Source organism: Nyctereutes procyonoides, unplaced genomic scaffold, assembly GCF_905146905.1.
Source record: "Nyctereutes procyonoides isolate TBG_1078 unplaced genomic scaffold, NYPRO_anot_genome, whole genome shotgun sequence".
Lineage (NCBI taxonomy): Eukaryota > Metazoa > Chordata > Mammalia > Carnivora > Canidae > Nyctereutes > Nyctereutes procyonoides.
Window position 1 is genome coordinate 31,366,861 of NW_026575134.1, and position 25,475 is coordinate 31,392,335.

A 25,475-nucleotide genomic window follows, 5' to 3' on the forward strand; every position below is an offset into this window, starting at 1 on the left:
GGGACCTCCCCCCCTTACCTCTGCTCCCCCTGCCTGCAGGGACCTCACCCCTCCCTTCCTCCCTGTCCCCTGCCCGCGGGGACCTCCCGCCTCACCTCTGCTCCGCCGGCCCCCAGGAACCCTGCCCGCGGGGACCTCCCTCCTCACTCCTGCCCCCCCCCCCCCCCGGCCCGCGGGGACTTCACCCCTCCCCTCCCCTCCCCTCCCCTCCCCTCCCCTCCCCTCCCCTCTGCCCCCGGCACCAAGGACCTGCCCTCCACCCTCACCCCCGCTCCGGGGACCTCCCCCCTTCCCTCACCCCTGCCCACGGGGACCTCCCCCCTTACCTCTGCTCCCCCTGCCTGCAGGGACCTCACCCCTCCCTTCCCCCCTGTCCCTTGCCTCCCTCCCCGTGGGGACCTTCCGTGACCCCCTGCCCATGGGGACCTCCCCCCACCACTCACCCCTGCGCCCCCTGCCTGCGGGGACCTCACCCCTTCCCTCCCCCCTGCCCCCCCTGCCTGCGGGGACCCCCTCCCTTCCCCCCATCTTCCAGCGATAACCAACCCCCTTGTCCTTAGCCCTTCCCTCCCTGAATTGCCTCCTGGATTTTACCGGCCTTTAAGACAAAACAGACCCCAAACCTTTTAAGCTCCCATCGCTCCCTGTCACTGTCATGCTATTTTTGGGTTCCCCGCTGCACTCGGTAGAGGTCCCAGGCAGCAAGTTGTGTGTGTGTGTGTGTGTGTGTGTGTGTGTGTGTGTGTTTTAAAGGGTTCAGATGACACGAATGTTTCCTCCCCCGCCCCTGCAGTCGGTAGTCGTAGAGATTGTTCCAGACGCCGGGTTGATAAAGCTGTTCCTAGTATCTGGCTCTAGGGGAACTCCGGGTGTTGAGACTCAGGAGCGTCTCGAATGTGAACAGAAAGCACCTAAACTATCAGCAGCTCCAGTGTGCACTACAGGATTCGCGTGCTTTTTCGGGAGAACAGGTTTACCGGCGTCTCGCTGCCCCCGGGGGCGGGGGGGGGGGCGGGTAGAAACGAGAAAAACTGGTAAGGAAAACCGGAGCCTGTCCGTGTGAACCCGACCCCCGGCATATATACGTTAATGGGAAGATAGAGGGGGTTTTTCTGATTTTTGAGGTTGGACAGGGTGGGGGCTACGGGGGAGGCCTACTGGCGACTTCAAGGAAGGAATGTGCTCGGTTGGGGCACCTGTCGCCCGCCCGCCCGCCTGGGGAGCAGACTTGCCGGCCGCGCCGACCCGGGTGCTTCTCCGGTTGCAGAACTGGACAGGCCGGGGCCTTGCTGTGACGGCTCGGGTGTGTGATGCCCACCCGGTGGGGGCCGCCTCCACCGTAAAACAAGGTGTTCAGGTCCCTGCCTCCTGGAGGAAAACTGCCTCGGAAGCGCAACGCCTCTTGAATTTGTATTTGTATTTTTTTTTTTGATTTATTTATTCATGAGAGAGGCAGAGACACAGGCAGAGGAAGAAGCAGCCTCCATGCAGGGAGCCCGGGGTCACGCCCTGGGCTGAAGGTGCTAAACCACTGAGCCACCTGGCCGCCGCGCATTCAGATTGTTAAGACCTAACAATTGACCTTTTTTGCAGCTCTTCTTGGTGGTTGCTGCACCTTTACAAGTCTTTGCATTTCAGGAATAGATTTGGGTGAATAGTTGTTTCTAAAGTTAGTAGCAGGTTAAAGTTACTTTCCCAGTATTTTGTTTTATATCAACTTACTCTAAAGGAGTACTGTGTTTTGCCATGAATGAATGTTCTGTTGACTTAAAATGGACTGATTCAGGGGACCCCTGGGTGGCTTGGCAGTTTAGCACCTGCCTTCGGCCCGGGGCGTGATCCTGGGGTCCCGGGATGGAGTCCCACGTCGGGCTCCCTGCATGGAGCCTGCTTCTCCCTCTGCCTGTGTCTCTGCCTCTCTCTCTCTCTCTCTCTCTCATTAATAAATAAAATCTTTAAAAAATATTTTGACTGATTCACATACCTTGTTGATTTCCTTAGCTTAGACCTTTAGACCCTTTCTGTTGACGCTAGAGGAGCACATTTTTGGGCAGCACCATGCTCCCCCTCCTTCCCTAAGATATGTAACAGTGTCCTCTTTGGATTATAATATATACACCCAGATACTGATATGTGGGCTTAAGCCATAATTTATGACAATATTCATTCATTTGTTTAGTCTGAATACGTTATCATTGGTTACATTCCACAGTGTTTAATTAAGGGAGTGCTTTGTCAAAAGTTCAAAAATAATAGAAGTAAAAGCCAGTGAATCACTGAAGTAGCAGTTGGTAAAAGTCTATTGTACACACCAAAATGTTTGCAAACCAGGAGCAGTTGAACCAAAACATGGAATGAGGCTTAGGGGGTATTGTAAAGCAGCTCACATAGTGAGAAGGCCCTGACTGAATTCTTCACAGTGATTGGGTAGAACATTAGGATTTTTTTTTAAATGATAGGGAATTGGTCTGTGGTTACTCTGTATCAGTCTTGGGGAACACTTCAGGTTTTGCCTCTGATTTCCAGCAAGTTTACTTAACCCTTTTATGCTCCGTAGTTTCCACTTTCATAAAATGGGACAACAAAATTGTTGAGTTACTATATAGAGCTGCACATCATAATAACTCATTCTTCCGGGCGCACTTCTGAGTGCTTTGCACAAACTAATACATTTAATCCTCAGTAATTCTGAGGTGGGTACTGTTACTATCCCTATTTATAGATGAGGAAACTGAAGCAGAGAAGGTTACATAACTCTTCTGGGTCCTACACCAAATGATGGAGAAAAGAATTAAACCCCTACCATCAAATTCCAGCATCTGACTTCTTTACCACTTCACATACTGCCTCTTCAGCCAGAGCAGTGCCTCATCCTTTGTGGATCTTTTTGAGGAGAAAAAGGTATCTGTAAAAGAAGAAAGTATGGAAGTAAAAGATACAGGGTTATTGCCTTAACCCACTCTTTGGTGTAGTGGCAGCCAGGATTTTCATATGAAAATGAGACAGGCCGGGGGATAAATGTCTAGCATACTGACCAGAAGCTTACATTCGGTTTCTAGAATTGTATCTGGAACATATTAGGGTTTTCCTCAGGTGTGATTAATCTGCAGCAGAGACTTGGTTACGTAGGCTATGAATTGCTTTTAGACATTAGCTTCTAATTCATAAATACTGTAACAGTTTAGAATTTGAAGGCATCCCACCTACCCATGAAAGCAATAGTTTTCCAGGGCAAATGAAACTTCACGTGGTTTTCCAGTCATTAATAATGAGACATAATCACTTGACCTGACTGAAGGCAAAAGGACATATATACACATATATATTTTTTCAATTCCATTCTTTCTACATCGTAGAAATCCCCGCACTGAACATTTAGAAGTACTTGTAGGATTTTAAATCTAAAAGATGAAACCAAGATCCAAATTGTTAGGTTGCCCCAAATCACACATTTAGTACTTGCGTGTGATCACCTGATTCCCTGTGCATTGCTCTTCCTTGCACCGCTTGTTGGTCATACCTTATACTTGAAGGAACTTCAGTAGCATAATTCAGTTCCTCCGCACATGCTTAACGAGCACCTGTTAAATGAAAAAAATTTGCACTAAGTACTGGAAATACAAAAATTCTTGACTTCAGTCACAGGAAACAGACATGTTAAGCAGATCATTATGATATAACTAAGTGTTACAGTTGAGGTACTTTTCTTCTTTTAATCTTACAGTCTTTCTCCTAGATCATGAACTGCTTAATTCAAAAGATCGTAGCCATGAAGCAAAGCTTAAAGAACTTTAAAAAAGTCTCCTGTAAATAATACCAACATAGCTAATGTATATCAACTAAAAAGTAACTTACATAGATAAGAAGTGACATGTGTGTGTGTGTGTGTATGTATGGTAAGGCATTTTTTTCTCTATTTCTACAGAGCAATTGATAATCACGTTACTATGAGTCTGCTAAACTGTGAAAACAGCTGCGGATCCAGCCAGTCTGAAAGCGACTGCTGTCCTGCCATGGCCAGCTCCTGTAGCGCCGCAGTGAAAGATGACAGTGTGAGTGGAACCACCAGCACGGGGAACCTCTCCAGCTCTTTTATGGAAGAGATCCAGGGGTATGATGTGGAGTTTGACCCACCCCTGGAAAGCAAGTATGAGTGCCCCATCTGCTTGATGGCATTACGGGAAGCAGTGCAAACACCGTGTGGCCATAGGTTCTGCAAAGCTTGCATCATCAAATCAATAAGGTAGGTGAAAGGGGCGTTTGGATAGTGCATTCAGTTGAGCTTTCGACTCGGTCTCGACTCAGGCAGTGATCTCAGGGTCATGAGATCGAGCCCCAAGGCAGGGTCTGCACTCCGTGCAGAGTCTGCTAAAGACTCACGGCCTCTGCCCCCTGCTCACACGTGTTTGTTCGTTCTCTCTCTCTCAAATAACTCTTGGGGGAAAAAAGTAAGGTACCTGAGCATAAGAACTGTATCAAAGGTAACTCTATTTTGTCCTGTCCTGGCCCTCAAATAAATAGGTGAATTAACTATTTCTACTTAGAGCAGTTCTGTTACAGACTAGGGGATGTCTCTATGCTGTAAGAAGATGATATAGGATAAATGTGCCTTAGGGGCGCCCAGCTGGTTCAGTCGGAGCAGTGTGCAGCTCTTGATCTCAGGGTTGTGGATTTGAGCCCCATGTTGGGAATAGAGATTACTTAAAAATAAAATCTTTAGAAAAAATTTCCCTTTGATGCTGCTGCTGCTGGAATCTGATAATCTTAGCAATACAAAAAGTGTTGACTCTTAAGTGTATCAGTTATTCTTAATTTAGCCATGTTAAATTCTGTTACCTGGTGTCTATGGACAACTGTAAAATAACCAACCAATAGTTTTTCTTTTTTCTTGTAGGTCTTTTTTTTTTTTAATTTAAATTAAATTAACATGATGTATTAAAATAATTAGTATTTTTAAAGAAAATATTAGTGGATGGCTCTACCTTCATAATCTATTCAAAATCGAATCCCTCCTTGCTGCCTCCACTACTGCTGCCATCTGAATCACTGTCAGCCCTCACAGGCCTCTGGCTTCTATCCTTGCCTTCCTTTTTCCAGACTGTTTCAGTACAACCTGGTAAAATAAGGAAGATGATGTCATCTCTGCTCAGAACATTGCAGCAGGTCATCTGAGAATAAAAGCCAAGGTCCTTGAAAGGCCCTGCATGATAGGCTCATAGTCTGTTTTCTGACCACCTCTTACTACACTCCCCTTCCTTCCACCAGTTCATTCTGCTGTTTCTTGAACCTGTCAGCTGTGCTCTTGCCCTGGGGAATTGGCTTTAACTGTTCTCCCTGTTCGGAGCACTCTTACTTCAGCTAATTACTTAGCTCATACTCTTTCTTCCCCCCAGTGTGGCTCTCACCTCATCGGTAACCGAGCTACCCTATTTATACCCCAGCATGCCTACCTCCTCCCCACTCCCAGCCTCCTGAAGCTACTTATCTTTCTTCCTTAGCACTTTTCATCTTCTGAAATACCAGATAATTTGTTTCTTGTCCTCTTGTTTAACTGGAGGATAAGCTCCTTTGAGAGCAGAGATTGAGATCTCTCTTCTTGATGTTTCCTAAGTGCCTGACACACAGTTGGTGCTCAGTAAATCATGGTTGCTTTAACCAAATGAAGGTAGATGGGATTTCCACAAGTGATTCAAATTCATCTCCTAAGAAATAGTTACATTTTACTATAATTCAGAAATAGGAATATTTTTGGATGACTGATGGGTTCCATACAGAACAAAAATAATGAAGAATTGGAGGGGATTTTATGTTCTTCAATAAATACCTAGTTATACTGATAAAATCATTCTTAAGTCAGTTAAGCTGGCTATTCCTTAGTCTTACAAGTTTTTCTCTTTGAGCTTTTGAATTAATGTTAGTATGAAACTTGAATTTAGGGTAACTACTTCCATACTTGGAACTTGGTTTAGTTTAAGTGATAAGGGAACATGTAACTTGTGTCAGTTCTTGGGAAAAAATGTGTTGCCCTTTGTTGAATTGGTAAGATCTGTGGAGGGTAGGTTTTCTCACCCTCCTCACATGGCATTTGGGGCCAGATAATTTTTTATTGTGGGAAATTATTTTGGGGTGATTTAGTAGCATTCCTGGCCTCTGCTCATGGATGCCGTGGTATCCCCCTCTCCCTAACTCTGACAGCCAGAGTGTCTCCAGACGTTGCCAAATGTCCCATGGGCAGCAGAATTGTCCTGGTTGAGACCACTGGTTTAGAATGTACGTGAGAGTGATGTTTTTGTTGTTTATAATGATTTTTGTTCATATCGTTGTATAGGCAATAAAAATGGATTGTTGGTTTTCCTGTAGGTAAAAATATATAGTATTTTACCAAGTGTCATACATCCCAGGAAGGTAGCTAATCTTCAGCAGTTTTTTAATAGCAAAGTTCATGCAAGTAGTGGGACAATGGTCTGAAAAGGAAGTAAAACCCACAGAAGGAAGTCTGAGCCTTTTTTTTTTTTTTTTCCTGTCTCCCTCTAAGTTAGAAATGACCACTTAACTTTAACTCTGAAGTTCTTAAAGGAACAGCTCTGGACTTTTTCATCTGTTCTAGTCATTCAGGGCATTGAAATGTATCGCAGTTCCATTCCATTTTTTTTAAAGATTTATTTATTTATTTATGATATATACATATATATATATATATAGAGAGAGAGAGAGAGAGAGAGGCAGAGACACAGGAGGAGGGAGAAGTAGGCTCCATGCCGGGAACCCAATATGGGACTCCATCCGGGACTCCAGGATTGCGCCCTGGGCCAAAGGCAGGTGCTAAACCGCTGAGCCACCCAGGGATCCCTCCATTTTCTTTTGCAGTGATTGCTAATGCTGTGGAGAGTGGTTTCCAGTTTACTCTGTAATGCTGTTCGTATTTTCTCTCAGTTATCCATCACTTAGGTTTGGGCATCTATTTCTGTGCTTCTTAGAAAGTGTTTGAGGCCTCATAAGGACCATGTCTCCCACCTCTGTTAGTTCTAAGACCTTTAACAGCACACCCCATTTTGTAGCAGCTTTCCACCTGCAAGAGCAATTAGCACTGCTCTTCACACATAGGGCGTGTTCAACAAATATTTGAGTGATTGAGTAGCCTACCTGACCTGCCGCATTTTGTCAGTGAAGATTGAGACATCTCAGAAAGCTAAAGGGGAGTGACAGATACCCAACCTTCCTGGGGATGGCTTTTCCACTATAAGATATTGAAATAAACCACTGGGAATCAGGACATAGAGGTGCTCTAACTACCTACTACTCTGTACCTTTTTTTTTTTTTAAGATTTTATTTATTTATTCATGATAGACACAGAGAGAGAAAGAGAGGCAGAGACACAGGCAGAGGGAGAAGCAGGCTCCATGCCGGGAGCCCGAGGCGGGACTCGATCCCGGGGCTCCAGGATCACACCTTGGGCCAAAGGCAGGCACCAAACCACTGAGCCACCCAGGGATCCCCTACTCTGTACCTTAAACACAAAGGAAACCTGTTGCCTGTGGACCAGAGTATTGTAATGACTGTTCAGAGTAAGCCTAAAAATGTGGCCGCGTAGGGTGCTAATTGGTTTAATTTTTACTTAATGAGTGCACCGCACACTACAGACACGCTGTTGGCCCATGAGCAGCACATCTAGTTCCGTTTCACTAGTGTGTTGTACAGCTGCTAACAGGAGAGAGGCCTGCCAGACTGCCAAAATTCTCACCCTTAACTTTCATTTCATTTCATGCCAATCCAAATAAGATTCTATTCAGTTTTCTCATTTTTTGCTTTAAATCTATCCCCAAATCTAAAATGCCACATAGTTTTTGATAGATTACCAAAGTGCTAGTTGTATTCATTTCAGTAAAGAACACTCGTTAGACTGTCCACAAGAGAACAGTTTATTTTGGTGATATGCAATAAAATGTGTTAAATTATTTTCCATAGGAAATAATCAATGGAGAACTTATATGTAATGAATTATAAAGTTTGTGTTTTCTAACGTTAATTTTTGTTTAAATCTACTAAATGTATGTATCTTCTTTCTTTTAGGGATGCAGGTCACAAATGCCCAGTTGACAATGAAATACTCCTGGAAAATCAACTGTTTCCTGACAATTTTGCAAAACGGGAGATTCTTTCTCTGATGGTGAAGTGTCCAAATGAAGGTTGTTTGCACAAAATGGAACTTAGGCATCTTGAGGTATTAAAATTATTTTCTAGCTGTTAGCATATATGTGTGGCAGTTCCCAGAGGACAGGCACTTTGCTGTGTCCTATGTATGCCTAGCATATAATAACTGGTTAATAAATTCTTGCTGAATTAATGCCAGTTCTTTCATAAATGAATATAAATATGAGTAGAAGCCATAAATTTCTTATTCCATATATACTCTGGCTTTGCCCCAGTAATAAGAAGAAGGATGTCAATATGCTGCTACAAGTATAAGTTTTTTAGTTGAACGTTATCTGCAATAAAACAGAGGAGCATTTCAAATATAAAGGTCATATGTTAACCTCTTAATTTTGTTTCTCTCATCTTGAAATAAACAACAAATTCTATCATCTTAGTGTCCTAACCATGCTTTTTTTCCTCTTTTTATAAATCAGACATTTTATTATGAGCCAAATGGAGTCCTCCTACAGCTTGAGATTAGCTGAAGCAATCAGATAAAAGTATTGCTTTTAAATTAAATAAAACAATTCTTAGCTTGGTTGTTTTACAAGAAGTTAAATATTGGTCATATTCTATTTGAAATTAAGTGTTTAAAATGTATTTGCAACATGCCCACCTTTATCTCCTTTTAAAGAAGGAATGCTCCTTTTGACACAGTACTAAATTGATAATCAGAAAATCTGACTTCTTTCCCTAACTGGATACATGAACCTGAGAATTCACATTCTTTGTATAAACTTGTTATTCACAACCATTATTTAAATTCAGTGAGGAGCACCTGGGTGGCTCAGTCCATTAAGCATCCAACTCTTGATTTTGGCTCAGGTCATGATCTCAGGGTTGAGGGATCCAGCCCCATGTCAGGCTCTGCGCTCAGTGTGAAGCTAGGCTTGTCCGTCCCTCTCCTCACTTTCTCCTCACTTGTCCATCTCTGCTCGCTTGCTTTCTCTCTCTAAAATAAATAAAATCTTTAAAAATAAATTAAAAATAAATTCAGTAAGACCTTCATATGGTATGTGCTAGACAAAGCAGGTTCAGTAGCCAGATCTATATAGAAGGTACATTCATAGATTTTTAGTACATTCTTAGATTATTTTAGGAAATTTCATAAGGATTGGCAAATCCTGATCAGTTACTTTTTCCTTATTATAGGATCACCAATTACACTGTGAGTTTGCTCTCATGAATTGTCTCCAGTGCCAACGTACCTTCCAAAAATGCCAACTTAATATTCACATTCTCAAGGAGTGCCCGAGGAGACAGGTTTCTTGCATGAACTGTGCTGCATTGATGGCATTCGAAGATAAAGAGGTATGTACTAACTTGGATTTATTAATTTCACTACTACTTTCAGAAATATTTTTAATGTATATTTGAGGGTATAGAAGAGGATATTACTCCAAATCTGAGTCAATATTACCAGTGGTGGGAAGATTGATTTTTAAGAAAGACGGTTCAGTAAACCATTTTGGTAAGTAAATTTTGGGTTTATACTTGTATATCTTTCTTAAACATTGTTTATACTACTTAACCACTGTAGTAGATCTGCAAGTAACACAAGCTTCTAGGAAGGACATATACTGATCCCCTTTTCTCTGTGATATTTTAATGACCAATTTTGGATTGGAGCCAAGTAGAATGATTACTTTATCAGACTTAGACTTTCCTCTTTGAAAAGGAAAATGGGTGGTTAAAACTTTTTCAGAGGATAAATTAAATACCACGGAGTATGTTCCTATGGTGATAATTTATTGAGCTGTACCCATAGATAAAATCACTTTTCTCTACATAGGTGATAGTTCAATTAACACTTTTACTTGTAAAAAGAAACATCACGGTGCCTGACCACATCATAATGATAGAGCAGTTTTCCACTCAGAAACTGAGATGCAGAGAGGTTAATTTTATGTTAATGCAGTCAGTGGCAAGGCTAGCACTAAGTTGTAGTCCAGGATTCCTATCCTATGTCCTCTTTATTAAAATGATCTACCTATAATTTATGTTTTTTTTATAATTAAGATTTCTTTAAACTTTATTTCTTATAAATTCATATTGGTAATTTTCTCTACTTTCTTAGAAGGTCAAGCATATTCATTAAGTTAATGAAATACGAAAAGAAGTTAGCTAACTTGCTAAACATGTAGAGAAGTCTGAGGCATAATTAGAACAAATTGATGTCTTCTTAAATTTCATGAAGTTAAGTGGACTTAACCTGGAAGCTTAATTACTTCTCAGCATATTAACTAAGTTCATTGTATTCTGGAACACAAAGCTCACCTTCCTGGGGCATATGAGAACCTGGGTACCAAAGCCTCTTGCCCTAATATGTTCTTTTAACCGTCCTGGTAAGAGTTTGAATCAAGTTGTCATGGTGCTGCTAGAAATTTTCAGAAGAGAGCCTTTGCAGAATTATATTATTGGTATATTTTGTGCAAACTAGTGGCAGATGCTCTGCCTCAGTTTAAAAGTAATTTTAAAGATTTTCTAACGTACTACTCGTGTTCTTTCAAAGAGCAGGAAAGCGAGATGAATCTTTATTATACTGGCTCCCTTTGGAGACAAAATGACCTTTGTACATTATTCTTACATTACTGTTTCATAGAGATTGAGGTCCTTAATTTTTTTAATGGTGAGTTATTTTTTATAAAAATAGATTGTTCTTTTTCAGATTTTCTAATGCTTTTTTAAAATATTTTTCTAATAAATTTAGATACATGACCAGAACTGTCCTTTGGCAAATGTCATCTGTGAATACTGCAATACCATGCTCATCAGAGAACAGGTATAATGATTCCCTTTCATGAATTAATATTTTAATCAATAGGTTAAAGAAATGAGTTAGGTTTTTAATTGAGAATTTAAATCAGTAAAGCAAAATGAATACAGGTTGAAGTAGTAGTAAAACTGAAAAGTTTTCACATAAATTAATATAGTACTTTCGGAAAGAACAAAATATTCAGCCTCCCTAAGTACTTAAAATTTGTACATCATTAACATAATATCCATGTTTATGTGTATTTTTAAAAATTCCTACTAAGCCTAGGTCATTTTAAGATAAAAAGTAATCCAAGGACATCTCCATTTAAAGAAGAAATACATATTTTGCACACTGTGGAACAGGGATTTTCGGTGTCCAGAGATCAGCTGAAAGTGAGAGAACAATGAACAAGAAAAGCAGGTCTGTTCAGTAGCAGAGCATTATTTGTAGCTGTAGCCCCTGAGACATGTGGGAACATTTTGAGATTTCCAACATTAGTAGCACCTGTTCATTTGTGCTGTAGGCCGTTAGTGGGCATCATCAGAAGTAGTAGTTATAACAGAATACTGTACATTTGTACTAATAGAGAAAGGAAAATTCCACCTGATGGCTATCTTTTGACATTTGGGGAGTTTACCCACAAAATATGAATATTAGTCACTAAATATTTATATACCCATGAAATCTGCAAACCCAAAGATCATAATTGATTACCTTAATAAGTAGCAGCAAGCAAAACCTGTCACTTGACTAAATTTTTCCATGTGTCTTTTAACAGAGTCTTTTAGGCTTTTTTCCCCAAAACAAAGCCTTAATTTAAAGGTGTCAAACTTCTTTCTGCTTATGAAGTCTCACCTTAGTTTTCTTTTTTGCTCTGTTTTAATATTTAGAGGAAACCATGTATCATATATTAGACCCAACAAAAATAAAATAAGTAGGAAAAAACTCTAGGTTAAGAGAAAAATCTAGGTTTTGATCTTGGCTGTGCCCCTAACTTGCACACTGATCTCTGATAAGAAAGTTGATATTCTAGATCTGGAATCAGCAGGCTAGCCCACCAGCCATTCTGGCCCACTGCTTGTTTGTGTAAATACATCTTATAGGACACAGCTATGCCCGCAAGTCTGTCTGTGTATATGGCTAGTGTACTACAATGGTAAAAGTTGAATACTTGTGACAGAGACCATAAGACCCACAAAGCTGAAAATACTTATTATCTGTTCGTTTACAAAAAAAATTCTGCAGACCGCTGTTACAGATATTGCAAAATGAAGAATTGGCTGTCTGCTTGAAGTATCTATGAATACAGGCAAACAGAATTTCTAAGGGGCATTTGGCACCACTTTCAAAGAATGTGATTCTGCATAAATGGATCTCACCTCAAAGAATATGTTTTAGAATCCCCTAATCAAAGGCTGAAACTTTCTTTAAAACTTTTATTAACGTGCTTAAAATACCTTCTAACATCTGCGTCTCCTCATAGTAACCAAAACATGCCCTGGTTAAAAGAAAGTAAGATTTATGAGAGCCAATCATGAGGGAAATAATGGCTGCAGCCAGTTAACTGCATACCTCAGTTAACTGGTCCCTATTAAATGGCCTGGACCACAGTGAGAGTCTGGAATTTGCAGTTGTAGTTGCCATCGGAAGGTGCTTTTCTCTAAAATGCCACTAGAGGGGGTTAGTTCCTAGCAATAGAAACATTTTCTGGAACTTTGAGCGATTTAGGGGGATGATCTGAGATGTTGCCCTTTCCTTTCTCTGTGACTTGGAAGTAAATACTATTTTCATCTTTGTAGGCTTCCTGGTTTTTGTTGTATCTACTCAACTCTGCACTGTGCAAAAGCATCCATAGATATGATTTTGTTTTGATGCAATGTAAATCTTTATTTCAAATGTGGTCTCATTAAACTAGAACATGATATGCAAGGAGAACCATTTTTCAACCTTTGTTTTGGTTTCAGATGCCTAATCATTATGATCTAGACTGTCCTACAGCCCCAATTCCATGCACATTCAGTACCTTTGGTTGCCATGTAAAGGTAAGTTGAGCTTTTTTCTTTTAATTCTTGAATATCAAAGAAAATTCTGTTCTATAGTGAAGTCAAGAATACCAGTGGAAGGGGATATGGCTGACATGCACTGTATATGAGTTTTGAGCTCCAAAGAGAAATTGAGTCAGAATATTGATTTGGGGAAGGTAGTTCATGATGATAATGGTAGATGCGATTGAGATCATATAGCGTGAGTGTACAGGAAGGAGAAGCAGACCATCAAAGGAGTCGTGAGTAGACCGTATTAGAAACTGGTGAACCAGGCAAGAAACGGTGGTATTGTTATGCTTTCCAAAATTAGTTTCAAGACTACTGATCAGTTGTGTCAAATATTTGAGATTGATGGTTATTTTTTTAAAGATTTGTTTATAAATTTGAGGAGAGAGCAAGCACGTGCAGGGGGAGAGACAGAGGGGAGAGTCTTAAGCAGACTCCCTGCTGAGCACAGAGCCTAGCAGACCATGGGGCTCAGTCTCACAACCCTGAGGTCATGACCTGAGCTGAAACCAAGAGTTGGCCGATTGACTGTACTGCCCAGGCACCCCAGAGATCAGTGGCTATTAATGATAAGTCATTCTTTCTGGAGAGGGCAGCTACACTTTTGCTTTCTTTCGCATTATGCTTTTTTATGTGACTTTTTTTTTTTATAATCATGCATTTAGTAATTTTAAGAATAAAGTGAAGAAATGGTATGTAATACCAATTACATTTTATGGGAAGATTCTGTATTGTATGCATGGAGGAAAAGACTTGAAGGAAATGTATCAAAATGTTTAATGGTGTTAGGTGAGATCATAGGTAACTCATTTTCTTTGGTCATCTGCATTTTCTGTTTTTGAGTAATGTACATGACTTAATTTTGTAATAAAAGTTATATCATAAATATTTTTTCAATAAAAAACAAAAAAAAACAAAAAAATAAATAAATATTTTTTTATGTAACAGAATGTTCTTGATGACATGAGTGTGAAGATATGAAAGATTATACTTTGCAGTAGTTTTGTAAAACAAATGAATTGGAGACAGTGCAGATGGAGTACTCTCAGTTGTAAAAGGAAGAGGGAGAAAATAGGATTAACTAAAAAGAGACGAGATCAATTGAAAGGTGACCTTTTTTTTTTTTCAGTAGGAAAGTTATAATGTATTCTGAGGGAAAAGGGTTTAGGTTTATGAAGATAAAGGAGAAGCGATATAACTGGGCAAAACCTCTGAGGTCTTGAGAAGGTGGGTGTCACTGAGAGCCCAGGTGAGGCACTAATGTTGGACAAGCAGAGAGTCCTCTGAGTCAAAAGAGAAGGATGAGTGTAGATCCCAATTCTTTTATAGGTGGGAGAGAGGTTTTGAGTGAAGGGTGAGAGTATTTAGCACATAGCCTCACTTTTTCAGTGAGTGAAGAGACAAGATCATCTCATCGGATCAAGAAGTTGATGAAGACCAAAGGTCGTAGGGGATTGAGGGAAATGATGACATGACTTAAAAATCTTTACTTTGGCTTGCCAGGGTCCCTTTCCTGGTCCTCACAGTCTCTAGTCCCAACCTAAGGCTTGTGCTTGATTTTTAGATGCAGAGGAATCACTTGGCACGCCACCTACAGGAGAATACCCAGTCACACATGAGAATGTTGGGGCAGGCTGTTCAGAGTTTAAGCCTTGCTTTAGCTCCTGTACCTCCGCGTGATGTGCCGCCGTATGATTCTTCCTCGGTGTCCCGGGTTTCCAGCACGTGTCACCCAGAGGTTCAGAATTTCCAAGAAACCATTCAGCAGTTAGAGGGTCGTCTTGTAAGACAAGACCATCAAATCCGAGAGCTAACTGCTAAAATGGAAACTCAGAGCATGCATGTAAGTGAGCTCAAAAGAAATATTCGAACCCTTGAGGACAAAGTTGCTGAAATAGAAGCACAGCAGTGCAACGGGATCTACATCTGGAAGATCGGCAACTTCGGGATGCATCTGAAATCTCAGGAAGAGGAGAAACCTGTTGTCATTCACAGCCCTGGATTCTACACAGGGAAGCCTGGGTACAAACTGTGCATGCGCCTGCACCTCCAGTTACCAACTGCTCAGCGCTGTGCTAATTATATATCCCTCTTTGTCCACACAATGCAAGGAGAGTATGATAGCCACCTCCCCTGGCCCTTCCAGGGTACAATACGCCTTGCGATTCTTGATCAGTCTGAAGCACCCGTCAGGCAAAACCATGAAGAGATAATGGATGCCAAACCAGAGCTGCTTGCCTTCCAGAGACCCACAATCCCACGGAACCCAAAAGGTTTTGGCTACGTGACTTTTATGCATCTGGAAGCCCTAAGACAAAGAACCTTCATTAAGGATGATACTTTATTAGTACGCTGTGAGGTCTCTACCCGCTTCGATATGGGCAGTCCCCGGAGGGAAGGTTTTCAGCCACGAAGTACTGATTCAGGGATATAGCATCCCTGCGTTTGTTCAAAAAAAAAAAAAAAAAAAAAGGCTGGAGAAAGCAGTGTCTTTCCTTGCCTTGTTCTCAGTAGTATGCAAACCAAAAAAGAAGTGGGAAAAATATAGTCCTCACCAGTGAATGTTAATAGATCACTTACCCCTTCTTCCTGTTACAAATCTCTGAACCAGTTTTTCTTGGGAATCTACATGTTCTCTGCTTCTTCAAAAACCGAAGTGCCTGTGGCATATTGCAGCAGCTCTTTTGTCATTTAGTATACCTCTTTGTTGTACTTCCATGGGCTTTTGCTCCAGTGTGTTTTATTGTCAAAAAGCCCATGGTTGGACTAGTAAAGCTCAAACCTTTAGTAATAATAATAATGGACATTCCTTAAAACTTCAGCTTATTTTTATATTATATGTAATATATTAAACTTGAGAATCACTACTGCCTCGTGCTGGTGCCAGCGAGAATTATTATTCTGGAGCTGAGTTCTCATTTTATTTGACCTTGTATGGATTTCAGAGAATTTGAGCCTTAATCCTTGGAAAGCTTAAGTTCTCATTCACTCCAATCCCCCTGCCCCAGGGTGTTTACTAAGGATGTTCAGAAACTAGTTTAAACCCTAAATATTACCTTACTTATTTAGTGTAAATGCTCTGTCTTCTTGTTTAAGTATTTTATTCTATCTGGCTTACGTATTTCCTTGAGGCTACAAGTAGCATCTTCTCCAGAGTTGAGAATGCTGAGAACAATGTGGGTACCAACTGTCCAGTATTATGCTATACATCCCTTTTTGTCCATTTGGTGCAGAGTGAATTCCACAGCTTTACATATGTTCTCTGTGGCTTAATGCTTGTAGGATAAGGAGATGCACACGGACAATCTCCAATGTAAAAAATGTGTCTCAACTAGTCAGCCAACAAGGCATCTCCCCGGTGGTGAAAGGAGCTATCTGAGCCAGAAATTTTCAGCTCATTTAAACACTCTCTGGTAGTTGTTAAATGGAACAAAACTGATTTCCTAAAAACAGAATTTCCTAATATTTGGGATGTCACTGGAGATACATGAGAGGTCATCAAACCAAGGTGGGAAGCCCTAGTGGTTGTGTCAGGACTTAGCCTGAGTAGGTTGCTTTGGTCCAACAGTACGTAGCTGAGGAGGGTCATGTGGAATGTGTGGAAGTGGCTAAAGGTTCCCAATAGGGAGGGGTGATTTTTGTGGCGTTAATTTGTTAAGGCCTATAGATATTAAATATTATAGTGAAATCTTGTTCTCAGGGAGTCCCACGGCTAATATAGGCTCTTAGAAGAATCTGAGAGGACCCCCGTGCTATGCTGTTCACCCAAGATTGTTTAATGCTGTCTGGTCGTGAGAGATGGAATTGTATCTTTCGAGGGGCCGAATCAGAGCTCCCCGACCAGCATCCAAGATGAGTCTTAATTTCAAGAGGAAGCCAAGAGACCTTGTCTGTGGAGAAGAGTGGTTTTGGTTCCAGGCAGACCCAGCAAGTGTCACTTTGACCTTTCCCTTTACTTGTCTCTCTGCCCTCCCTCTCTACCCCACATTTAGGCTCCTGCTCTGCTCTCATGGGTTTATGTTACACAGCGAAAATAAAGGTTACGCAGAGATCCTGTTCTGCACAGTTACCACTCCAGCCACCTGCTCATCACTGGTTCCCAGTTCACTTCCTGGCAAATCGGTGTCCTCTAGCTGCTACTGTGCCTTCCACCCAGCTCCTGAGAATCCTTGCAGCCCCACCGTCTAGGTTGGGAGCCCTGCACTGCTGCTGCTAACATTGTTTTTCAATGAATAATTGTTGAGCTCCATTTAAAAAGTAAATGGTAGGCTTTTTTGTTGCTGCATAGAAAAAGCCTGAAGGAAATACGCTGAACTATTTTTGATGACATCTTTTCTTCTTTGCGCCTTCTTAATATGTTTTACATTTTCTGCAGTAAACCTCTATTTTATCAGAGGGAAAAAGAAATGTTGCCACAAAACATTCAACGCCACCAAAAAAGGAAATGCTATTTAAAAGCTTCCTGGTCAAATATCTATTAAAAGCATGGTTGTGCTTTAGGTACTGAAGCCAGTCATTTCCTGCTTTGGTTAGTTTAATGTTTTTCTACTAACTCTACTTAATCCAAACCAAAACAGTTTTTTGCCTACTCTCAACTTCTAGCTTCAGGTTTCTCATCTGTAAAATAAGAAGTTGCTTTAGATGTTTCTAAGGCCCACTCCACCCGTAAAATTCTGTTTTAAGAAATTAAGTCCTAACCAGAGCATTGACAATGCTTATTAAAGGATTTTGCCAGTAGGAAATTGCTCTACCTTGTTTTTTGCTGACATCATACTGTACTTCAAATGTAGTATCCCATCAGCTGGGTCTCATCCTAATTCAAAGAAGCAATTTTTTTTTAAACCCCCAAACATTTCGCATTTTGTAAGAAACTAGGAACTTAACACTGGTCATTCACTGTGAATACAAAAGTAACAATGGTCAAACTGTCATTCCAAATAAAAACTTTTGCTACAACTTCAACTCAGAATCAAGCCTGATATGGAAAAACTGGTCTCCCATATTTTTCAAATCTGCCCTACTCAAACATGCTGGTTTCACTCAACAGGCTTTCAAGTGTTTGTACTGCACATTTTTATTTTATTAACCTTTTAACGTGTTGATCTTCTGACATCATTCTCAAACATAGCGAAATTGTTTCTTTTCCCAGAGATGTCCAAGCCAGTGTTGGAAGGAGCTGACCACAAATCCTGTATTTTGCTGTGGGAAAACAAGGATGTTGATTCATAGTTGGTAGTTTTTACGGCCCTTTGGCTGGCTCTGCAGTGACAGCTCCAGGCTATACCACAGTGTGGTTCAGCTCTCACTGTGGAGACGAATCAAGTGAAATAGAATGAAAGACGAGCTTCTTCTTCTAATAATGGACTAATCTAGAGATGTTGGATGATATCTGACAGTTTTTGTGACAGGTATAAAATTCTGTTCTCCGTTACTGTTTCTGTACCAGTAAGTCTTTAGGATAAACTAAGCACGAATTAGGAATTATGAATTATGCATGCAATTAGAATTCATTCTCCTTAAATAAGGGGAGAATGCTTGTCATTCCTTTATCCAGGGAACCCTCAGATCTCTGGTGACCAGAAAAGACTCTTAACTAGTAGAGAGGTTTTTCTAACTTAAGACTTGAAAGCACTGTACTTCAGTTACTCTAGCTCTTTTTTTTTTTTTTTCTGGCCTGCCTCAAATTATGCTCATCGTTTATATACAGTACCCTTAGGTGTGTTTTGTGATGCCTACTTCCACAAAGCCTAAGCAGTGCAATGCCTTAAACAAGTGAAAAAAATGGACAGTAGCCCTTTGTATTTTTCGTTCGAAATACATTTTTTTCTAAATTTTCCAGATTCACCCGATAAGCTATAGTAAGGTTCACAGTTGATACCATTGTATTGTATAATGGGGAATGGACACTTGCAAATTCCCAGTATCCCAACTTTCCCAGAAGGTTGATTTGATGAAATCAAATTAGATGGATCTCTGTATGTAGATTGTAATATTCAATTACAGCCTTCATACATTTGCAAAGAGATGCCTACTTGTTTCTCTAAATGTCACCTACGCCTTTAATGTTGATTTTAAAGCTTTTTCCTCCCCCAAAATTGTTACCATTAAGTTATGAAATACTGAAAAATTCTAGATGAGGCAAGCATCTTGTACATGAGGAGATGTGGTGCTCTCCCCCCCCCCCCCCCGAAAGTGCTTTCACAGCTGGACAATAGCTCTACCTCCAGGACTAGAGGGGAAGGAGAGGCCGACTCTTCTGCTCCCTCCAGGCCTGCAGCTAGCTCTGAATGTCCTCCTGGGAAAGTCACCAGGGCACAGCTGCAGTGCTCTGCTTCCCAGCCGTGGCTTCTGAGAGCCTCCTGTGAGCTTCCCTGCTTCTGCGGGCCGAATGTGTTTATCCCAAGGCTCTTGCAGATGGATTTCAAGGTAAAAGCTGAAGTGCCAGGGGAGAGAAGAGCATATGGATTCCTGTATTCCAAGAAAGAAGTGCTGCCAGTCTTAGGAGCACATAATGACAGTTTTACTCCAGTCCACACGGGAGTAAACTGAGGCACCTGGTGTTCTGTTCACTGTTTCTGCACAGTGCCCGGCACAGAGTACACACATGTTTAGTAATCAACAGCAAGTGAAATTACTGGTTAAAATTGACCCAATTTCTGGTAATTTGTCATGCAAGGTTTAGGTGGTATGGTATAGATGGGTTTGGTTTGGTTTTGTTTGGTTTTGCCTTTCTCCCCAGTACTTTCTTTAAGAAATTTTACAGACATGCAGAAATGTTGGATGAATTGTATAATGAACAACCACCACCTAGAATCTACAAGTAACATTTTGTAACATTTGCTTTATCACTTAGTAGATGTTAATTTTAATGAGACTTCAAGTTTGGCTTCTCTTTTAAAAATTTCTCTGAGATAATTAGCTTCAGTCGAGTCATCTTAAACTCTTTGGGGAAACTTGTGATATTTGAATTGTAGCTGTGATTGTGGTCCTTTCAGCTAGTTTTCAACTTGTAAATCTATTATGCTGAATTTTAATCTTATTTATCTTGCCTGAAGGGATGCTTTTTATAATGGATTTATTTGAAAGTCCTCGATCAATTGTGCAGAATATTTTAATGTTATTTTCACACTTGATAAATTATCCAATTAATTTCTCTGGTCAGAATGTAATTTGGGGCCCATTCTGCTTACACAGTGTTCCAGGATTATGTTCCTACAGGGCTGAAGAGGCAGTGTAATTTAGCATATATCCCACTAAATCAGGAGCTACAAGACTTAGGTTTTACTCCTGACCATGGGCAAGTCCGTTCTCTTTGTCTTTGTGTCTCTTTATCTACCTGTAAAGAGTGGGATGGAATTTGAAATTTAGATACCATTAAGTAGTGGGTAACATTTCTTAATGCTTGGGTCTACTAAGGGAGGCTATTACAAATCTGTAACTGTATGACAAGCTGTGGGATGAAAACTGACTTGAAAAATGGAAGCACGTGCAGTGGTCTGAGTGTCACCAGAAAGCCTGCTGTTGCTCAGAATTTACTATTGCTACAGAAGTTGTGAGCAGTTTTCCTAATCCATCTGGACTCCAAGTGTTTTGTGAGAGGGAGTTGAATGCAAAGATGGGAGGGGACGGCTCATCACAGACCAAGAATCAAGTGTTCAGTGGAAGAGCAAGATATGTGGAAGGGAGAGCTTAATGGCTTTACCCAGGTTCACTGCCGCGGGCACCCTCTACTGCCCCCTCCAACCGCCCCCCATCACCATGCCTAACAAAGAGGAAGGCCCTGAGCAGCCCTGGGGCCCTGGTGGTCTCCACAGGTCAATGCACCTGGACTGCAGGGTTGGCAGAGGGATAAACGGGGTCCCCACTCCATTTAGTGGATAAGTGTGACCTTATTTCCAACCTAGGTTATGCCTATAGATTCACATTTATCTCACAAGGGCATTTGGAGATTTTACATTAGATCCTGTCTTAGTGGGCGCCTGGGTGGGTCAGGGGTTGAGCGGCTACCTTTGGCTCAGGGCGTGACCCCGGGGTCCTAGGATTGAGTCCTACGTGGGCTCCCTGCAGGGAGCCTGCTTCTCCCTCTGCCTGTGTCTCTGCCTCTCTGTGTGTCTCTCATGAATAAATGGATAAAAATCTTAAAAAAAAAAACATGTCTTAGTAGTGATTATAGGAGTATGACGAAAACCGTGTTTCTTGAATGGCACCTTATTGAATATTAGTGTAGCTGAAAACAAATGCCAGACCGACCTGCCTACCCACTCCCATCTGGTGTGGATATTCTCTTACCAGCAGCCTGTGTATAGCACCAATAGCTTTACCAAAGAAGTACTCTTACTTAAAATGAAATATATATAATAAAATATAATTGGTATTCTGGGTGTTTAATAAATAAGTACACTGCTTTGATTTTTGCTTTATCTTTGTTTTATTTTGGAGACTGTAACTCACTGTATTGGTGGGTGGGGAGTGATCCCAGGCACTAGTTGATACATGAAATACAATTAAATTTTGCTCTTCCAGAAAATGGTACATGAAGATTCATTCTAGCCTTTGATTTAGGCTGTGGTTTCTTCCTAGGGCTTTTAAAACTGTATTTTGCAAAATAAAATGAGGCCCAAAGAGAAATGTTTCCACAACCATTTTAGGCCCAATGAGAAAACCAAATAGATGAAGCCAGAAATGACGTGAACTTAGTCCCTGCAGATAAATGAGAAGCTCCAACTCCAGGGCCTTGGCTCCCCCAGCCGCTCTTTCTTAGCAAACTCCCCAGACATGTTCTTAAGTGATGGCTGCCTCTATCCTGTGCCAAAAACAGCTTTAGGAAGCTTTCTGTGGGCCAACCCGTCTCTTCTAAAGTAGACTCAAATTTCTCAAAGTGGGATATAAAAGCTGGTAAAGCATGCATGTGTTTTACAAAATGCCACCTTAATTTTTTGAAGTTCTGAAAGTGAAATACCGTTGTTAATCCCAGAGTAAGCCATAAAAAGATTGTTTTTAAACTCCACTTCTAATTTGGGTTAGCCTCTTGACATTTATCTTACTTCTCGTCCATTCTTAGGGATGTCTTGTTACACTTGTCACATTTTTAAAATTAACTTTTGTACGGGGGACCAGCAGTCGCAGGATTATTTCATGAAGTGACTATTGTAATCTTGTCAGGAAATGATGCATAATCACAATAATTTTTGCCTGGTTTGGGTACGGATTTGCACATTTTAAAAGTGAGTCAGCAAGTCTGGGCTTCACAGAAATTTGTACTTTTGAAAACTAAATCATAAAAACCACACACTGAGATTTCAGTTCCCCCAAATCCTGAAAAATAACCCTCATCATTACCTGGGACCTTCTCACTGGCTCCTCCACCCTGATTGGCAGAGGTGGATTTAAAAACAACCACCACCAGAACAAAACAAACCCTGTATAAGATCTAGCTTCTTAATCCCAGCTCAGTTGCCCTCTGGCCCGTCCTTTAACTTGAGTGTCTACATAAAGCAGACAAAGCCCCACCAGAAGTGCTTAAGAAAGCTAAAGCTAACTAATCATTTCCTTTAGAACTGTTAGGAGCCTGAAAGTGAATTTATTGCCAATCTAATCTGATATTCTAATGAGGTACTGTGAAAGCAAGCAAGCAGGTTTTCTGAACACAACTAGGCTAATAGACCTGAATTTGACTTTTACGTCTTTAGGGTCATTGCATTTTGCAATGTTTGCTTGGTTTTTATTGTGGTTTTTGTTGCTGTTTTTGTTCGTGTCCCACAGTAAATTATATGGGTCGATACATATATAAATATAGAAAGATGATAAATGAATAAATAATATGTACTTGGCTGTGACAAAAGGTGTTTGAAACACTCTCGCTTTTACTGCATCTTGATGCGTTCTGATAGTCTGTCTTCTGTTAAAATGTAGCCCCAGAACCCATGTGAGTTCATCAGAATAGATCTTGTCTCTTGAGTCAAGATCTGAGGATTTAAAATAGCCCAGAAGGCTGGAGGCCAAATTCATACTCCTTTGCTCTATCTTGTAGGGTGCTGCTACCTGTTTGAATGCAGGAGAGCAGAAGGGAGGGTGGCAAGCGGGGACGCAGCTTTCTTCCCCATAGCTCAGCGTTACTGGCAACACTGAGCGTCTCCTTCATCAGACTATGAGCTTTCAAGGAAAGGGCCAACCTTTCTCTACCTCAGGAATCTGAGAGATCTAATATGATCCTGGCCTTTTTCAAAAGCGAGTCAAACTATGACTCTCATACACAAATCAAATGAACACAAGTTAAATATTTTATTTAATTCTTAATGAGGGAACCAGTGGATGTTATAAACCATTCAAAGGAGACTCCAAAGCACAGACACCGGCCAGGAAGATTTAAATGAATGTCCAAATGGAGGCAAAGCTAGCTTCTTCGTTTGTAGGGGACGGATGTCAGGTGAACCTCTCCCCACAGGATATCATTTGCATTTCTAAAAACAAGAATTATTTTGCATTTCTCGAAGTTATCTACAGGACAGAGTTGAAAAACCGCTTCCTTAGGGTCAGAATATGATAACCCCGAAGGGCGTGCTCTAGACGAGATAATGTAATGTTCCATCAAAGCACAAAATTTCCCCCACCCCCTGTATTAACAGTAGTTCATTGCAACACGTGAATTATAAATAAATACATCTGGAATACCCATTCCTGCCTGGAATTGGACTACTCTTCCAGCTGGTGTGAGGTGACAGCCTGTTCTAGCTCCTGGGGAGCTCCAGACTGGAAGACAAGTCACAAGGAGAGCAAACCCAACTTAAGAACCATGTGGCGGTAGGGGGCAGCAAAGCTCCATTCCTGAAGAATGAATTTGTAAAATTGGATTGAACTGGAGTCCATGGACTTCTGAGCCCATAAATCCCCCTGAGATTGTATGCAAAAAAGTTTGACTTTGTACATTTTTCTGGGAGGAGAGTCTTTTTTTTTTTTTTTTTTTTTTGCTTTAGTGCTTTAAATCTGTGGAAGCTATAAAGTACTTTCCCCAAGTATTGGAAATTCCATGTCCTAATTGTCATAATCACAACTTGGTTGCCAAATTAAGTTCAAATTAGAAACATGTAAGTAAGGACTTATTAGGTGGAACCATACAAAAACGCCATTCTTTATAAGGTCACTAAAGAGATGCATATTGGCAATATGTTGAGGTTCAGCTTACACCTCCAGATCCTTGATCGCCCCCACTCTGATACAGCCAATGGGTAGATGAACATCTGAGATCAACTACCATCTTGAAGGTTGAAGTTTAGGAAACTGGACCGTTGGACTCCAGTCCACCCCAAGGCCTAGATGTTTAACCCCAGCCTATTCTGGCCACTCTGAACAGTGAAAACCAAGATGGCATTAGGACCATCACCCCACCCAGTTCTGGGCTTTCTCAAGGGGTCCGATGTAGGGCCACTGGCCTCAGAGTGAAAATGCATAGCAGTAGGCTCCATGCTAAACCCCCAGAATTAGACGGCTGAGCAGGGGCTGGGGAACCTGCATTCCAAACAGGCTCCCAGGTGACTCTTCAGCCAAACAAGAGAGTAAGTAATCACAGGAGATGGGAGAGACTGAGCTGAGTGAGGTCTATCAGCTGTATCAAAGTATAATTATTAAAATGGTAAAATCATGGCTCTCGCTCCAATATAGAATGGACAAGTGTCAAAGGTTTTGTTCAGCTCACAAATTTATGACAGAACCATTCGATGGTAAAGCTGATTCCAAGAGCATGTGAAGAAACAATTATAGAGGCCCCGAGGAAAAGCATTCCAAAACAACAACAAAAATAGAATGTTAGATTAAGATTGCTAGGTTAAATGAGAAGATAGTTAATACCCTCTAGGCCAAGACAACCCTAACCTTTGGGGTTATCTTTCCTACCAGATAGAAAAATACAAATTAACATGTAACTTTGCCAGATCTGGTTATCATCACACAATAAATAGCAAAGCCAAACACAGATACATTCTGCTAGAAAATTAAACAGTCCTTGGGCGACTTCATTAAATAATTCCCCAGTATAATTTCTGAAAGGGCATGCAGCCCAACTTTTTGTTTTATTTCCAAGTTTTAAATGATTCTTTTCTACCATGAATGAAGACAGCAGAACCTCAAGTGAGTGGATGGACTCTCCCCCTCTGGGTGAGAAGATTTAGGCCACAGCAGATAGACTCAAACACAAGAACCACTTGATTCAGAGGGAGCAGAAAACTGCCAAAATTCACATGTCACCTCCTTGGATTTATTTCAGACACTAACCATCATCACTTCTTCTTGCTTTGTAAATCAGTGTTTTTTCCGCTTTCTAGTTATCGGACCTACAAACTCGGACTTCCCAGGACCGTCTCTTAGAAGTTTAACTGAAGAGCCTGCTAAGGTTTTCAGTTTTGTTCTTCTGTTTTTAATCTAAAAACTCAGGCACTTCATTTGTTTACAAAAATCAGAAATATCCTCTGATTTTCAT

General features: G+C 41.0%; 1 protein-coding gene and 1 long non-coding RNA gene across 4 annotated transcripts in view; one reads left to right on the forward strand and one right to left on the reverse strand.

Annotated features, from left to right (window-relative positions):
* Positions 1–956, reverse strand: part of LOC129494144 (uncharacterized) — a 13,064-nt gene extending 12,108 nt beyond the window's left edge. Inside the window, exon 1 of the long non-coding RNA XR_008661302.1 lies at positions 624–956. This is a non-coding gene — a long non-coding RNA (uncharacterized LOC129494144). The remainder of the gene's footprint in view (positions 1–623) is intronic.
* The window catches only part of TRAF6 (TNF receptor associated factor 6), a 25,716-nt gene extending 330 nt beyond the window's left edge, over positions 1–25,386 (forward strand). Inside the window, exons 2-8 of one of the 3 annotated variants that reach the window (XM_055300888.1) lie at positions 2,723–2,901; positions 3,926–4,243; positions 8,072–8,222; positions 9,347–9,505; positions 10,905–10,976; positions 12,917–12,994; positions 14,568–21,412. In XM_055300888.1, coding sequence (XP_055156863.1) covers positions 3,948–4,243; positions 8,072–8,222; positions 9,347–9,505; positions 10,905–10,976; positions 12,917–12,994; positions 14,568–15,437 — 1,626 coding nt within the window. In that variant the 5' untranslated portion in view covers positions 2,723–2,901; positions 3,926–3,947 and the 3' untranslated portion in view covers positions 15,438–21,412. Of the gene's footprint in view, positions 1–2,722; positions 2,902–3,925; positions 4,244–8,071; positions 8,223–9,346; positions 9,506–10,904; positions 10,977–12,916; positions 12,995–14,567; positions 21,413–25,320 lie in introns of those variants that run through there. The other 2 variants (XM_055300889.1, XM_055300886.1) reach the window with 2 other exon arrangements.
* Positions 25,387–25,475: the final 89 nt, after the last annotated feature.